Source organism: Engraulis encrasicolus, chromosome 8 (assembly GCF_034702125.1).
Source record: "Engraulis encrasicolus isolate BLACKSEA-1 chromosome 8, IST_EnEncr_1.0, whole genome shotgun sequence".
In the NCBI taxonomy this organism is placed as follows: domain Eukaryota; kingdom Metazoa; phylum Chordata; class Actinopteri; order Clupeiformes; family Engraulidae; genus Engraulis; species Engraulis encrasicolus.
The window spans coordinates 6,031,614-6,048,827 of NC_085864.1; the positions used below are offsets into that span (position 1 = coordinate 6,031,614).

A 17,214-nucleotide genomic window follows, 5' to 3' on the forward strand; every position below is an offset into this window, starting at 1 on the left:
TGTTCGCCAAGATCGAAAAACGTATCACTTGATTCTTGATACTGACTGGATAGAGCACTATTTTCTGAATTTGTCAAGTACATTTTTAGCGCAGCGAACCCTGTATAATGGCCCACTACAGGGCTAGAACGGGCGATCCGTTTCAAGACATGGTGATTGAGAAGAGAGTGTTTGCGGAGCGGGGCCACTTGTTCAAGCCCCGCAAGGAGCCCCGAACCCCGTCAAACTACACCCCCCGTCCCCGCTACGAGGAGGTAAACCTAGTAGGAAATCTGAATGGCCGCATCTTGGGAACCAAGCCGCTGTACGTGGCCCCGGCCCAGCACACGGAGCAGCGCCAGCAGGCCTACCCGAGCAAGCAGAGGGCGGAGAGCAAGCTCGTTAATGTGAGCCACGTCCAGAATGAGTTGGACCTTCAGCCCCAGACGGAGCGCCAGACGGAGCTACAGCGCATGTTGCAGCGGATGCAGCAGAACATGCCTCGTCATCGGGGCTTTAATCTCTTCATAAAAAATATACCGAAGACAATGGGAGAAGAGCACCTGCGTAAGGAGTTCGCTCCCTATGGAACCATCACCCGTGCTAAGGTACATGACTTGAACCTTCAGTCCACCTCTCCCCTCCCCTCCTCTCTGGCAGTCAGCAGGGGCGCTGCTAAAAAAGTTGGGCCCCATGAAAGTTTCAAATGTTGGGCCCCCAAAATGACAAATAATGTCATCAGAATCCTTCCAGGGGCCCTGTCAGTGCTCTCAGGCCCTTAGAAGATGTAACACCTTTCCCCCCCTCGCATCACCCATGCCAGTCAGTTTAACACCTGTTTATTTCCATAGACCCTAATATAGGCTATCTGATAACTGATACAGTTTATTGGTTGTTGTGCATAAATAGAAATATCTATTATGTATTATCCCATCACACAGTTATAATTAAATTATGCCTTCTCCCCCTTCTCTCTGCCACCATCTCCTCTCCACAGGTGATAATGGAGGGCGGTCGCAGCAAAGGTTTTGGCTTCGTGTGCTTCTCTTCCCCGGAGGAGGCCACCAAGGCCATGGCTGACATGAACGGCCGCATCTTGGGCACCAAGCCGCTGTACGTAGCCCCGGCCCAGCACAAAGATCAGCGCCAGGCTTACCTGAGGAAGCAGTGGGTGGAGAGCAAGCGTGCTGCGCCCAGCCCTGTGGACCTTGGTGCAGAGTTTGGTGGCTGTGCAAAGCCACTGACCAATGACGTCAAGAATGTTGGCGTCAACCTGGATGCTGAAAAGCTACGTGAGATCTTTGGCCTGCGTGCTGTGCCCAACCCTGTCATCAAGCACCACCAGCAGCCATCCGCACCCTCTCAATACTCTGCGGTCGCCAGCCCTCAGGCCCAGAACCATGCTGCCTACTATCAGCCGAGCCAGCAGGTTCAGCTGCACCCCGGCGCTCACTTGGCCATTCAGGATGTGCACCCCCTGCTCTTTCAGGGCATGCCAGGTGCCATGAGCCCATCTGGGTATAATCTGGAGACCCCCATCTACTATGTGATACCTGCTGGTGCTCAGGTGCCAAGCATGGTGGACTCTCAGTATGTGATGTCTCAGGCTGTGGACGCCCATCTTGCCAGCGCCTCCGCCTCGGCCCATGTGCAGGGCCAGGAGGTCCTGACCGCCTCCGTGCTGGCTGCCCTACCCCTGGAGATGCAAAAACACAAGCTGGGAATGCAGCTGCACCCCCTGATCGAGAACATGGTGCCGAAGGTTCAAACCATCCACCCCAGGTTGCCTGATAAAGTCACCGGCATGCTGCTCGAGATCGACAACTCAGAGCTGCTGCAGATGCTCGAGTCAGCAGAGTTGCTGCGATCCAAGGTGGACGAGGCCGTGGGTGTTCTGCAGCTCCACCAGGCTAAAGAGGCTGACCAGGATGGTGCCGCCAGCACACCTGTGCGGGGGGCCTAAATACAAGGACTGGGAATTCTCCAACTTGCTTACCATATTTTGAACTAAATTCAAATTGGCTTTATTTTACTAAATTGACTAAATTACATTAAATTTATAATGAAATAAAAATTATTGGCAACTCTACTGAAATCTGATCATCTGGTGTTTTATTATCTTTATAGTTACTAATACAGAGGGTTTTAAGCTTACATGTCTAGGCACTCAGACGTGCTTTTTGTCACAGGGATTATACATTTTGTGTAAATATACAAATCAGAGCTTCCATTCTATTTTATTTTACTATTGAAATCAAATAAATGACATACAATTTACAATTAAATAAAATTATTAGCAACTCTACTGAAGAATGACGCTGATTTTATGTAATACATGGATTATATATTTTTCTTGGCATTTAAGGATTATTTATACAATTTATACAAAGTATGGTGTATCGATTTCTCTCTTCAATCATATTAAACATCTCATATTTTTTTATTCAATTGAAAATTGACACTTGGTTTCTTGTGGAGCAGACATGACCTTTGTTGCCCAAACTTGGCTGCTGCTCCTCTGCTTCACATGCTGACATACACTGTATCTGTCTACCAAGACTCACATTGGAATCTTTTCCATGTGCATGTGCGACCAATCATGATGAGCATAGAGTTAAGCAGTGAGTGAGGCTTATGGACCGAACTGGGCATAAAGAAAGAAAGAAATTAACGGAATAACAGAGACAGTGGCGGAACAATTGCACATAGGGCCCCAGGGCAAGACACTTGAAGGGCCCTCCATACGGCCTGCCCTATCATCTGCCACTACCAATACAGGAGGGCCCTGCATATGGCCTGCCCAGGTCACAATAGGGCCCCACTACCAATACAGGAGGGCCCTGGGCCCAGGGGCAGATGCCCTGCTTGCCCTCCCTATATCTCCGCCCCTGAACAGATAGCAATTCCTCTCTGGGACTGATAGGGTAGCCACCTCTACCTGGAAAAACGGGCATTTCAACAACCTAATTGATCCTTTTCTTGTGAGCAATGCTCTTCATTCGCCGTACAGGGAAAACACACTTTTCCCCTGGACCGACCATTATAAAAACAGGGCGCATCAGGTAAAGTAAAAGCTGGAAAGGAGGCAGCAGTTAGGGACCAACGTCATTATATGCTTAGAGATCCATTCACAGGGCAGCTGGCAATACGTCCTCAGCCGGAACATCTCATTCACTACTATTCCCAACCATAATATCTTTAAAAGTAGGCCTATGTTCAAGAAGAGAAGTAAATTGGATTTTCCAAATAAAGTGTCATAAGAGACCATAGTCTTACAACTTTGCCTCATTTGAAATTCTGACTTTTGCCACTGACATCATTAAGTCTTTATCTAGACTTCTGCCCCTTGGTATTCTTATATTTAAACATGTATGAAATATGTGCAATCTTTTATAGACACAATGTTGTGTTACCTACACTATTCTGTTCAGCCTTGTGTAACAAATACCTGTATGTGATGAGGCCGCTGCTGCTGCTGCTTAAATCCCATGCTGCTTTACACAATCAGTGTGAACCAGGCAGGCTAGTGGTGGACCCTCTGACATGGACTATGCCGTGCTACACTGTTTTTTTTCTATGCCCCCCCACCCCACTTTCACAAACATAGTCTATCTGTGTGGCAGTGCCTCATTGAGATATATAAAATACTTACGATAATAGTATTAATATTCAGAGATGCAATAGATTACTATAATGCAATTCTTAACTATTGTGAATATTGTTAGGGTTATTTTTTATTTATTTTGGTGTACAATAATTTATTCAAGTATTTATTATGTTTTGCTATACTTTTGCTGCCGACCTGCCACAGTCCCCCTAGCTCCCCCTTGTGGCGCCAGGTCCCCACTGCCACTGCCCTAAGAGGTCAGATGCTTGGTGTCCACTGAATATATTTTCTGTTCATAAATTGGTATAACAAACTGTTCATTTGGACGGGAGTACTCATATTGAAAAGAACCAATTGTGTGCGTCGCACCACCTACATAATATAATTCATCCTTTCTGCTATATAGGCTACTACATTAAGAGAAATAAAGATACAGTTTAACAATGAAACATGAAACAACGCGTAATAGACTGACCAATCACAGACTTCTACCTTCAAATACAGATTTATTTTAGTGTCAACCTGAAAAATAGTTCAGTTCAGCTTAGCAACATTTCTGGATGACCATCACATCATCACATCACATCACATCACATGGGCTCGACACAATACTGCACTTCAGGTATAACTGTTAGAATACACATCATTAAATATCTCTGAAATGGGACGACAGTACAGCATCAAGTCAATTGCATATTTGCAAGTTGAAAATCCCAGCTTCACAGGTTAGAAATGGTAGAAATGTCTTAAAATGGTCCAACTATAAGATTTTTATTTTTTTCGTCACTAGGCAGCTTAACTGAACATGTATATTTGCATCAGTGTGGTTAAAAAGCACACATTAATGCCATACAAAGGCAAAGTGCAGTAACTAGGCCAACACTGAAACTGAGTAAATGCCTTACAAGCCTTGGCATTGGGTTGGATATAGTAGTTACTGCAAATTTGATATAGCAACATCTCTAAAATAGGACACATTTAGACCATAAGGTGAAAGGTGTAATGAAGACCATTTTCAGTCAAAACTCAATTTTGAAAATAATATGTAGTTACTGCACTTTGCCTTTGTATAGCAGATTGTAGACAGCATGTAATTGGAATGAGGTGTTAGTGGTTGTAACAAGGTCAGTCCATTAAACCTGAAAATGTGTTAAGGCTAAAGGATAATAGTCAGATGGCTAATAAAGTGTAATTTTCTCATGCAGGTCATCTGCTATTTTCTGCGAAACAGTGCTACCTGCTGGTTATAGGGCTGTAGTGCGACTGCATTCCATTCATCAACAATGAGGAACAAGGAAACATTCATAGTCAAGATGACATGCACCTAAGTAAAAAAACAAAAGCACCCCCCCACACACACACACACACACACACACACACACACACACACACTTGTAGGGACTAAAGCCCTAAATTCTCTGCAAAGTTGACCAAATGTGGAAGTGACCATATACTGTACATTTGGACCACACGCCTTGCTTGGACGTCTTCTGCAAATGGCATGGTACAGTAAATGGCTCCTCCTGTAGCATGTCTGAATTTGTAAGTCTGCAGATGGCACTCTAAGGCAATGTCAAACTCAGATGTGAGGAGAGGTGAGATGAGCAGCTGCCATGTGATGAGTTATTAAAGGTGCACTGTATCATATTCTTCATTTATTTCCAAGCTGCTCATTCACAAATGTTACCTTTTTCATGATTACCACCACCATCAAAAACTAAGTATTCATTAGGACGGGGAAAAAAATGCACTTTTCATGGGCTACATAAAAAGGCTACTGGTAGTAAATATTAGTTTATTGCTCAATAAATATTTATGAAAAGATCAACTTTTGGATTAAGTAGCACAATGAGCAGCACTCTGGCCACAATATGATTCAGTAAAATCTTGTCTGAATGACAGTTGGTCATGAAGGATGGCAAATCTGATTAGGCCTTGTTGAATGATGATCCACTGAAACAATGTTGAAGACAGTTTTTCAAAGGTTTACAAAACAACTTTGTTCTATCCTTGAAATGGCCATGATGAAACCAACCTTGCACCAGACATCTATTACCCACATTTGCTGGAAATAAATGGCAAACACTATTCATTTTTTTCTTATTTACATGCTTTTTGCGTCTGTATTGTGTTTCATTTCTTTTGACACTAACAGTCTGTTTTGGTTTTAGATGTATGTTTGGGATTTTAAATTATATTGCTTGTAAACAGCCTGCCTATTTTGGACACCAGATGGAAATTAGCTGTTGGGCTACAATTTACATATATGCACATGTATGTATATGTTCATTAATGTGCAATGTCCTGAAAAAATCAAAATGAAATGAAATGAAATTCAAGCTTGGTTCTGTAAAAACCAACCATCCAACCAGCCAACCACAAACAAACAACAAATAAACATCATAAGAGTACATGAGCATCTCAGTCCACACTTCAAAACAGAATGCCTGACTGAATGTGTGACACAACAAAACTGACACATTTCAACAGATTGTTGTGGTTTCATGTAAAGCTGTGCGGTGAAGTGAAAACAGCATCAAGAACTCCTACAAAACACATCAAGATTTAAAAAAAAAAAAAAAATCAAAACACAACAACAAAAACAAGGACAACACTCACCGTAACAGTGTTCTCCCAGTCTGGTGTGCTTTGCATCAGGTAGCCTATAGTCAAACTTCATGGTTTTGAATGCTGCTGCCAGTGTGCACAACCAATGTAGACTACTCATCATGTACGTCATTATGTGACCTTTTTTTTTTTTTTTTTTTTTTTTTTTACCTAGAAGCAACTCACATACACCACCAGAATCAGCCACAGAGATCTGAGTCTGCAGAACAAACCAAAGGAACAAGCACAAAGCTAACCACACCACACAGCAAATGTAGGCCTGACAGGTCATATGCACAATTATACCAGCAGCAGAAGCAGATAAGAGCTCAGGACCACTCAACGTGGAAATATAGGGCACAGAAATCAGAAACACAACGTGTACTGTAACAATAGAAATTACTTTCAAGAATGTAGTTGGCTTAGTGGCCCTATTTTTGTTCTTACTATAGCCTAATATAAGCTGAAGCTTCACAAATAAAAAGAGAACATTGTTTGGCATCTTCACCCCTCTTTTTTCTTGCCTTTACGCATTTTTGCAGGTTATGATGCACCAAACTGAGAATGCACTACACAGCATGTCTGCAGGAATCAAATGCCAGTCCATGTAGACGTGTGTGTGTGTGTGTGTGTGTGTGTGTGTGTGTGTGTGTGTGTGTGTGTGTGTGTGTGTGTGTGTGTGTGTGTGTGTGTGTGTGTGTGTGTGTGTGTGTGTGTGTGTGTGTGTGTGTGTGTGTGTGTGTGAGAGAGATATGAGGGGCGAGACACAATGCTAAAATGTAAACTCCAAACCACAGGTCATGCTTCCTTAAAACAGGTTGAGTGACCAAACAAACAAAACAAATGTAATTGAACTCAGTAAACAGCAGAATAATAGACCTAAAGAATCCCATGGGGATGCAGGTTCATGTCCGACCTGGGTCATCTCCCAATCCTTCCCCACCCCCAAATGAATGAAAGGACTTAGATTTGAATCTTCCTCATAGCATGGATGGTGAGCGGCCTGCACGAAGAGTTCTCTGCATTCGGGAACATCACCAGTGCTAAGGTACCTGAAATTATCCACATCAATCCCTTCCCCTCCCCACCCCTCCTGTCCGAACACACAATCACACAGTTATAATTATATTAGGCCTATGCCTTCTTCTCCCCCCTTCTCTCTGCCACCATCTCCTCTCCACAGGTGCAAAATATTTCACTATTAAATGAATTTTAGATCGTCTCTGATTTAAGTTCATTCATTCATTTGGGGGTGGGTAAGGATTGGGAGATGACCCAGCTTGCTGACTACAGAATTGTTGGCACGAATGAAAAGCAGTCAGAGTTTGAGAAAGTCAAGCAGTTAATCCAGGTCTTGATAACAGATTTGATGTATTTCAAGTTTAAAATAGATAACTTTTTTTTTTTTTTTTGAAGGTGTCACAAAATATCTGATTTTAAGGGAATCAAATGAAAAACATCATGCAAATCATTGGGGCCTACTATAATGAAAATCATGTACAAGCCATAATTTAAACAACTATTTGATTACAACAAGGCTTAGCTGCACATTGAAGCAGATCATTAAAATTCATTAGAATAGAGTATCTTTGCTTAATGTGCAAAAGGCATATCTACACAATCTTCATGCACCTTTTAAAGTGGGAGATGTCTTAAAAGTTCTTTGAATTTTGGCATGTCTGTTAGCCTACATGTTGAGAGTGGCTGGATTATTGTTTTATTGTTGGTGGTGCTTTTTTGTGTTTTTGGCCAAATAGTTTAGCAGACTGATGAATCAGATTGTACGCTTGAAATTGTGTTAAGTAGGCCTAGGGCGGCTATCCTAGGCCTATGTCCCCAATGTAATGGAAAAGAACGTTGATGTCATAGACACATATTATAGAACGTTCAAACTAGAATGTTCAAACCAGAATGTTCGCCAATATCAAAAACGTATCACTTGATTCTTGATACTGGCTGGATAGAGCACTATTTTCTGAAATTGTCAAGTACATTTTTTAGCGCAGCGAACCCTGTAATGGCCCACTACAGGGCTAGAACGGGCGATCCGTTTCAAGACATGGTGATTGAGAAGAGAGTGTTTGCGGAGCGGGGCCACTTGTTCAAGCCCCGCAAGGAGCCGCGAACCCCGTCAAACTACACCCCCCGTCCCCGCTACGAGGAGGTAAACCTAGTAGGAAATCTGAATGGCCGCATCTTGGGCACCAAGCCGCTGTACGTGGCCCCGGCCCAGCACACGGAGCAGCGCCAGCAGGCCTACCCGAGCAAGCAGAGGGTGGAGAGCAAGCTCGTTAATGTGAGCCACGTCCAGAATGAGTTGGACCTTCAGCCCCAGACGGAGCGCCAGACGGAGCTACAGCGCATGTTGCAGAGGATGCAGCAGAACACGCCTCGTCATCAGGGCTTTAATCTCTTCGTCAAAAATATACCGAAGACAATGGGAGAAGAGCACCTGCGTAAGGAGTTCGCTCCCTATGGAACCATCACCCGTGCTAAGGTACATGACTTGAACCCACTTCAGTCCACCTCTCCCCTCCCCTCCTCTCTGCCAGTCAGCAGGGGCGCTGCTAAAAAAGTTGGGCCCCATGAAAGTTTCAAATGTTGGGCCCCCAAAATGACAAATAATGTCATCAGAATCCTTCCAGGCAGGGCCGGTTCTGGCTTATTTGGCGCCCTAGGCGAGTTTGAGTTCTGCCCCCCCCCCCTCAAGAACAATAACTGTTTTGCATCAAATGGATTTCTGGTTCTTTTGGACAGCCGACCAACACATCAGATTGAGTCGCATGAAAGTACCTTCACTGTGTGGTGTCTTGGATGTAATGGTGGCGGTGCCCCCAACCCCAGATGAGAGGGAGGTTATCAATGTGTTTGAATTTTAAAATGGAATTGAAATGCCAGGAGAGTGATACAGTAGGCCTACATTTGCATGTAAAATGCATGTGTAGACAATAGGCCTACCAAGGAGGTCTGCATTGATAGCCTATCTACACTACCTACAGCATCACAAAGCATGGCAGCATAACAATTTTAATAAGATACACATTTGTGCTGTCTATGATTCCAAACCAATTTCATTTCTGGACTGGAAATAGTGGTGCATTTGTGAGTAGGAGAATGAGAAGGGGCAATCTATGTGTTTGAACTGGAGGGACAGGGTGAGCGAAAGGGAGCTGACAAGAGCTGTCACGCTTTTGATTTTCATAATACACAAAATATAGTAAATAGCCTCACTTGTCTGCAATACTACATCACTCAGCATGAAAACATGCTGTGCATGGTTCTGTTACATGATTAATGAAGGCCTATGTCATTCTGGTCTGGAAACAATGTTTTTTAAGCTTAAAACAAGCAGGTAATTCATTCAAGTGGATTGAAGGAGATATGGCAGCTAAAATTGTTTTAAACATGGCACCAGTCTTACTTTACATTGCTCGTCAACCTAAGCAAGTATTATGATGTCAGGTGGGTGTTAGTGAGTAGGCTACTAACAGCTACTTTACTCAGGGGTGATAGTGAAAAAAAATCCTGAGCCTGGACTTTTCCCCCTGCTCTAACGACGAACCACAAGATACTGCATAGTGACGTAACGAAGGCCTATTTTGACACATTATTCAAACATTTAATAGCCTGTGTATGACCATTATTCAAGCCTGATAGTACGTAGAAGAAAACCCTGAACCTGTCATTCTTTCTGAGATAAGAATAACCTAATGGCTAATTATTATCAATGTTTTTATTTTTGCAAACTCTGTCGAGCCTGAAATCAGGCATGGAGCCTGAATACTATCAGCCCTATTTACTGGATTTCATTGCTTGGCATAGGTACTTGGCTAATGTTAGCATGCTAACTAGCGATTTCTCAGATCAAAAGCAAAGCTCTTTTTCCCTCTAATTCCAAACAGTAGCCTCATAACTATTAGGCTTTCCATTATCACAAACGGTTGCTGATTAAATCACATAGTTCCAAAACACCGTCTGCAACTCCTGCATCATGCAATGACTGGTTCAATGAGAACATAACAATTCTCCACCCAGCAGAGCAACACTGCTGTTGGCGCTTGCCCTCTCTGTCTCTGGAGTGAGTGAGTCTCCAAAAATCTAAATAGTTCGCACGCTGTCACTCGTCCCGCCCCCTTTCTCAGGACTGTCTGTTTATTGGTTCACAGACTTCCCAGAGACAGTTGAAAGCGATATTACTATTGGCTGAGGGGCGTTTTGCCGTGAGGAGCGCTTTCGCCACGCTTTGTTGATTGCAACTTCATTAAAAAAAACCTCCATATCGCAAAATTACGCATCGGAGAGCGCCATTTCGGCGCTCCTTCTTCACATTGCGCTCTAGGCGACCGCCTAGCCGGCCTATGCTTAAAACCGGCCCTGCTTCCAGGGGCCCTGTCAGTGCTCTCAGGCCCTTAGAAGATGTAACACCTTTCCCCCCCTCGCATGATGGTGACATCACCCATGCCAGTCAGTTTAACACCTGTTTATTTCCATAGACCCTAATATAGGCTATCTGATAACTGATACAGTTTATTGGTTGTTGTGCATAAATAGAAATATCTATTATGTATTATCCCATCACACAGTTATAATTAAATTATGCCTTCTCCCCCTTCTCTCTGCCACCATCTCCTCTCCACAGGTGATAATGGAGGGCGGTCGCAGCAAAGGTTTTGGCTTCGTGTGCTTCTCTTCCCCGGAGGAGGCCACCAAGGCCATGGCTGACATGAACGGCCGCATCTTGGGCACCAAGCCGCTGTACGTGGCCCCGGCCCAGCACAAAGAGCAGCGCCAGGCTTACCTGAGGAAGCAGTGGGTGGAGAGCAAGCGTGCTGCGCCCAGCCCTGTGGACCTTGGTGCAGAGTTTGGTGGCCGTGCAAAGCCACTGACCAATGACGTCAAGAATGTTGGCGTCAACCTGGATGCTGAAAAGCTACGTGAGATCTTTGGCCTGCGTGCTGTGCCCAACCCTGTCATCAAGCACCACCAGCAGCCATCCCCACCCTCTCAATACTCTGTGGTCGCCAGCCCTCAGGCCCAGAACCATGCTGCCTACTATCAGCCGAGCCAGCAGGTTCAGCTGCACCCCGGCGCTCACTTGGCCATTCAGGATGTGCACCCCCTGCTCTTTCAGGGCATGCCAGGTGCCATGAGCCCATCTGGGTATAATCTGGAGACCCCCATCTACTATGTGATACCTGCTGGTGCTCAGGTGCCAAGCATGGTGGCCTCTCAGTATGTGATCTCTCAGGCTGTGGACGCCCATCTTGCCAGCGCCTCCGCCTCGGCCCATGTGCAGGGCCAGGAGGTCCTGACCGCCTCCGTGCTGGCTGCCCTACCCCTGGAGATGCAAAAATACAAGCTGGGAATGCAGCTGCACCCCCTGATCGAGAACATGGTGCCGAAGGTTCAAACCATCCACCCCAGGTTGCCTGATAAAGTCACCGGCATGCTGCTCGAGATCGACAACTCAGAGCTGCTGCAGATGCTCGAGTCAGCAGAGTTGCTGCGCTCCAAGGTGGACGAGGCCGTGGGTGTTCTGCAGCTCCACCAGGCTAAAGAGGCAGACCAGGATGGTGCTGCCAGCACACCTGTGCGCGGGGCCTAACGACAAGGACCGGGAATTCTCCAACTTGCTTACCTTATTTTGAACTAAATTCACATTGGCTTTATTTTACTAAATTGAGTAAATTACATTAAGTTTATAATAAAGTAAAAATTATTGGCAACTCTACTGAAATCTGATCATCTGGTGTTTTATTATCTTTATAGTTACTAATACAGAGGGTTTTACATGTGTAGGCACTCAGACGTGCTTTTTGTCACAGGGATTATACATTTTATCAGAGCTTCCATTCTATTTTATTTTACTATTGAAATCAAATAAATGACATGCAATGTACAATTAAATAAAATTATTAGCAACTCTAATGAAGAATGATGCTGATTTTATGTAATACATGGATTATATATTGTTCTTGGCACTTAAGGATTATTTATACAATTCTCTACTATGGTGTATCGATGTCTGTCTTCAATCCTATTAAACATCTCATATTTTTTGATTCAATTGAAAATTGACACTTGGTTTCTTGTGTGGAGCAGACATGACCTTTGTTGCCCAAACTTGGCTGCTGCTCTTCTGCTTCACATGCTGACATACACTGTATCTGTCTACCAAGACTCACATTGGAATCTTTTCCATGTCCATGTGCATGTGCGACCAATCATGATGAGCATAGAGTTAAGCAGTGAGTGAGGCTTATGGACCGAACTGTGTAAAAAGAAAGACATAAATTAACGGAAAAATTCCTCTCTGGGACTGATAGGGTAGCTTTTTTCTACCTGGAAAAAAGGGCATTTCAACAACACAATTGATCCTTTTCTTGTAAGCAGTGCTCTTAAAATATTTTTCCCTGGACAGACCATTATAAAATCAGGGCCCATCAGGTAAAGTAAAACCTGGAAAGGAGGCAGCAGGACCAACGTCGCTATAAGATTTGAGATCCACTGACAGGGCAGTTGGCAACACATGCTCAGCCGCAACATCTCATCCACTACTTACTTTACTGCTATTCCCAACCAAAATATCTTAAAAAGTATGTTCAAGAAGAGAAATGAGTTGGATTTTCTGAATAAAGTGTCATATGAGGCCATAGTTTTACAGCTTTGCCTCATTTGAATTTCTGAATGTTGCCCCTGGCATCCAGACTTCTGCCCCTTGGTCTTCTTATATTTAAACATGTATGAAATATGTGCAATCTTTTACAGACACAGTGTTATGTTACCTATACTATTCTGTTCAGCCTTGTATGACGTACAGACAAATACCTGTATGTGGTGGGGCCGCTGCTGCTGCTGTTTAAATCCCATGCTGCTTTACACAATCAGTGTGAGCCAGGCAGGCTAGTGGTGGACCCTCTGACATGGGCTGTGCCGTGCTACACTATTTTTTTTCTATGCCCCCCCCTCCTTTCACAAACATAGTCTATCTGTGGCAGTGCCTCATTGAGATATATAAAATAATTACGACGATAGCAGTAATGTTCGGAGATGCATTAGATTACTATAAGGCAATTCTTAACTATTACTGTCATTTTTATTTATTTTGGTGTACAATAGTTTATTCAAGTTTTTATTATGTTTTGCTATACTTTTGCTGCCAACCTGACACAGTCCCCTAGCTCTCCCTTATGGCCTCTGGCCCCTACTGCCACTGCCCTGGGGCAGTGTTTCTCAACAGGGGTGCCGGTGCCGCGGAAATGTGGCTGATAAATAAATTATGTAATATAATACATATTTGTCTAACTTGATAAGTTAATGCTAGTCAGTGGAATCTTTCATCTGCCATTTACGCACAATAAAGTAAATATAGGTCGCCCCAGCCAGCTGTAACTTCGAACGTCTCCAAATGTGTTACTTTTCTAAGCTTTTGTGATATCGGATGCGATGCCATGTAACGGCTCGTTGGTTTGGGGTGCCTTGAAATTTTTCATGAATTGAAAGGGTGCCTCGCCTAAAGAAAGGTTGAGAAACATTGCCCTAGGAGGTCCGCTGCTGGGTGTCCACTGAATATATTTTCCATTCATAAATTGGTTTAACAAACTGTTCATTTGGATGGGAGTCCGCATATTGAAAAGAACCAATTGTGTGCATTGAAGTGAGGGCCGCACCACCTACAAAATCTAATTCATCCTTTCATTCTGCTATATACTACATTAAGAGAAAAAAAGATACAGTTTAACAATGAAACATGAAATAAAGCGTAATAGACTGACCAATCACAGACTTCTACCTTCAAACACAGATTTATTTTAGTGTCAACCTGAAAAATAGTTCAGTTCCGCTCAGCAACATTTCTGGATGACCATCACATCACATCACATCACATGGGCTCGACACAATACTGCACTTCAGGTATAACTGTTAGAATACACATCATTAAATATCTCTGAAATGGGACGACGGTACAGCATCAAGTCAATTGCATATTTGCAAATTGAAAATCCCAGCTTCACAGGTTAGAAATGGTAGAAATGTCTTAAAATGGTCCAACTATAAGATTTTTATTTTTTTCGTCACTAGGCAGCTTAACTGAACATGTATATTTGCATCAGTGTGGTTAAAAAGCACACATTAATGCCCTACAAAGGCAAAGTGCAGTAACTAGGCCAACATTGAAACTGAGAAAAATGCCTTACAAGCCTTGGCATTGGGTTGGATATAGTAGTTACTGCACATTTGATATAGCAACATCTCTAAAATGGGACACATTTAGACCATAAGGTGAAAGGTGTAATGAAGACTATTTTCAGTCAAAACTCAATTTTGAAAAAAATATGTAGTTACTGCACTTTGCCTTTGTATAGCAGATTGTAGACAGCATGTAATTGGAATGAGGTGTTAGTGGTTGTAACAAGGTCAGTCCATTAAACCTGAAAATGTGTTAAGGCTAAAGGATAATAGTCAGGGTCCGTCCTTGCCAGATAGCTAACACACAAACACAGACACAAAACCTCTGTCAATTGGCTGTCAGTGGTCCTAAACGTTTCCAACAAGTAGCTTCACAACATTGCTTTAAAAAAAAAAACATTACTTTGTCCTTCACCTCACTTAATGCATAAAAAAATACAATGAAAAAGAAAGGGAAAAAACCCAACAACATCAACAATCCTCCATTTCCTCTTTCATCAGAACAAGGGCTAAAGTGCACCAGGATGCCACATCACAACTGCTGTGGTCTACATTCTAAAAACAGGATATCAGCAAACTATAGAGTCGCAGGTCAGTAGAAAATGCAGCAATATATAAATACATCCTTTTCCTGTTAATATAATATCCATCTTCATAAAATTGAAATAAAGCATCTTCTAATTAATAATAGTTATAATATAGTGATATAATATATTATATATCTATTATAAATATATATTTGTACAAGTAAAACGTGTTTTAAGGCTCTATGGAGTATAATAGCACAGTAATAACGATAGGAATAGGCATAAAGATAAGATGGATATTCTTCATGATTTCTTTGGGCTCTTTTTGGGGCTGGGTTTCTTGCCGTTAGTGGGCGTTTTTGTGCCGGGTGCATCCTGGATCTTGTAGTCTTCCAAGATGGCTACAGCTGTCTGCTTGCCTGTCTTCTTCACCATGGCCTTGATGCCCAGGTTATCAATGTTGAAGGCAGTCACCCCAACGTTGATGGCAGAGTTGACGGCGTGATCGGTGGCCACCCCTGCCTCTGGACCGTACCTTCATCATCACACAGTCACAGGTGAAGAGGAAGAAGAGGTGGAAGAGGAGGAGGGGATGAAGAGGGAGTGAAAGAAAAAAAAATGGTAGAGGAGATGGAGTGAGGAAGCCAGTGATGGGTGGAGAAGTAGATGAAAACAGAAGAGGTAGAAGGAGAGCGAGAGAGCGAGCAAGAGAAAGAGAGAGAGAGAAGGAGAAAGAAGGAGAGGTGGAGTGCAGATTATAAGCATGCAGTGCCACTTTGTCTGTGCTGATGCCTGTTTAATTATTGGCACTGGAAAAAACTCCTTCAATTACAGGAAAGAGAACAATCCTCCATTATATATAAACCTTAATTATCGTTTCCAGATACCGCCAAATACTTCATTACTGTTTATAGACATCCCCAAATTACATAAGGAACAAATTATTACGAAACACCGAAAAAACCCAACAAATTAATTTTATTTCTTTTAAGCATTCTATTTTCAGTCCCTGCTGTCTGCTGTAAATAATTCAGATTGTTTTTCACTGGCAAACTCCCCCGAACCTCCAAATTGCAATCCAGGCCGGTGCCAGTCAACAGGTGGCCTGCTCAGCAGTTCAACACAAAGAGTCAAATTCAACACTTAAGAATTCAAATGTACTCTCCAAGTGTTGTAAATTGTATTTACGGTGTACTGTGTACTATGCTTTACAGCCAGGTGGGGTCAGACCTACATCAATTAGTCCCATCAATATGATTAGTAATTAAGGGGAGTGGAGCAGGGAGCAGAGCCAGACTAAGAAGACAGTCAGCCCATCAGGCAGTTAGTCAGCATCAGCACCAGTATCAGTCATCGCCATGCCAACAGTATGTGTATTAAACCAAAACATCCAATTAAGGGAGATGCTGCTGCGGAGAGAGCAAGTAAGGGTAACACTTTACTTTAATGGTTAACCATTACAGTGGATCTACCACATTAGGTACAGTGTAATAACCAGTGTAACAATATTTAATACCAATAAATAACAGTGTAATACCATGTGCCAACCCTAACCCTAGATGTAAGTACAAAATTGGTACATGGTCTTACACTGGTAGTATGTACATGGTATTAAATATTGTTACACTGGGTATTACACTGTGCCTAATGTGGTAGATCCACTGTAATAGTTAACCATTAAAGTAAAGTGTTACCCAAGTAAGTCACAGCCAAAGCCAGAGCCAGAGCCAGAGCCAGAGCCAGAGCCAGAGCCAGAGCCAGAGCCAGAGCCAGAGCCAGAGCCAGAGCCAGAGCCAGAGCCATGCCTGATGCAATGACGGCTTGATTTGGCATTAAGGAGCTCGTTATTAATTAAAAGGAACAGACGATAGCCTATATTGAAGGAGCTACTTGGTAACCGGCGGTGGGTCAAAGACTGCGTCTAGACCCTTGTATCTGTAAGTGAACGGGAGAACAACAGTGTAAGCAACTTTCACAGCTAAAGTACAGGACATTGCAGGTCAGAAGCAATACATGTACAGTAAGTAAGCAAATTTACTAAGTTAGTAAAAAGGAACACATTCTTTTTGATGCAAATAGGTAAGATCAAAGTAGCTTCACACAACATATGGGACACTTTTCTGTGTCTGACACAGTTTGTACTTACTTGTGTTTGACAGTGGAAACCGTTTCTTCCGCCACATTTTTAGCAATGTCTTTGGCTGCCACCTCCAAGCCTGTCCACACTGTCGCAAAACCTGTTCACAATACACATACAAACAAAACCAGACATACACGTCTTAAAATATGCAAATTTATCAGGCT

The 17,214-nt window shown here is 43.1% G+C and overlaps 3 protein-coding genes across 6 annotated transcripts in view; 2 read left to right on the forward strand and 1 right to left on the reverse strand.

The window, feature by feature from the left end:
- LOC134453469 (polyadenylate-binding protein 1A-like) lies at positions 1-2,284 on the forward strand. The gene is made up of 2 exons (XM_063204275.1): positions 1-587; positions 977-2,284. Exons 1-2 carry the CDS (start codon positions 108-110, stop codon positions 1,940-1,942), a joined length of 1,446 nt encoding a protein of 481 aa, XP_063060345.1. The 5' UTR covers positions 1-107; the 3' UTR covers positions 1,943-2,284.
- Positions 2,285-8,154: 5,870 nt separating this feature from the next.
- LOC134453470 (polyadenylate-binding protein 1A-like) lies at positions 8,155-11,911 on the forward strand. Its single transcript, XM_063204276.1, has 2 exons — positions 8,155-8,690; positions 10,833-11,911. The coding sequence occupies exons 1-2, from the start codon at positions 8,211-8,213 to the stop codon at positions 11,796-11,798; spliced, it is 1,446 nt and encodes a 481-aa protein (XP_063060346.1). The 5' UTR covers positions 8,155-8,210; the 3' UTR covers positions 11,799-11,911.
- A 2,068-nt stretch (positions 11,912-13,979) lies between these two features.
- The window catches only part of LOC134454098 (spartin-like), a 22,643-nt gene continuing 19,408 nt past the window's right edge, over positions 13,980-17,214 (reverse strand). For 3 of the 4 annotated variants that reach the window (XM_063204882.1, XM_063204883.1, XM_063204881.1), the window contains exons 8-9: positions 17,057-17,147; positions 13,980-15,445 (exon numbers count right to left, since the gene is read on the reverse strand). In XM_063204882.1, the coding sequence (XP_063060952.1) occupies positions 15,214-15,445; positions 17,057-17,147 (323 nt within the window). In that variant the 3' untranslated portion in view covers positions 13,980-15,213. Of the gene's footprint in view, positions 15,446-16,659; positions 16,846-17,056; positions 17,148-17,214 lie in introns of those variants that run through there. The other variant, XM_063204884.1, reaches the window with a different exon arrangement.

Bases quoted from the DNA above. Each gene is read 5' to 3' on its own strand.
- LOC134453469 (XM_063204275.1), top strand. From the start codon at position 108: ATGGCCCACTACAGGGCTAGAACGGGCGATCCGTTTCAAGACATGGTG. The intron at 588-976 runs GTACATGACTTG...TCCTCTCCACAG, and splicing joins GAACCATCACCCGTGCTAAG to GTGATAATGGAGGGCGGTCG.
- LOC134453470 (XM_063204276.1), top strand. From the start codon at position 8,211: ATGGCCCACTACAGGGCTAGAACGGGCGATCCGTTTCAAGACATGGTG. The intron at 8,691-10,832 runs GTACATGACTTG...TCCTCTCCACAG, and splicing joins GAACCATCACCCGTGCTAAG to GTGATAATGGAGGGCGGTCG.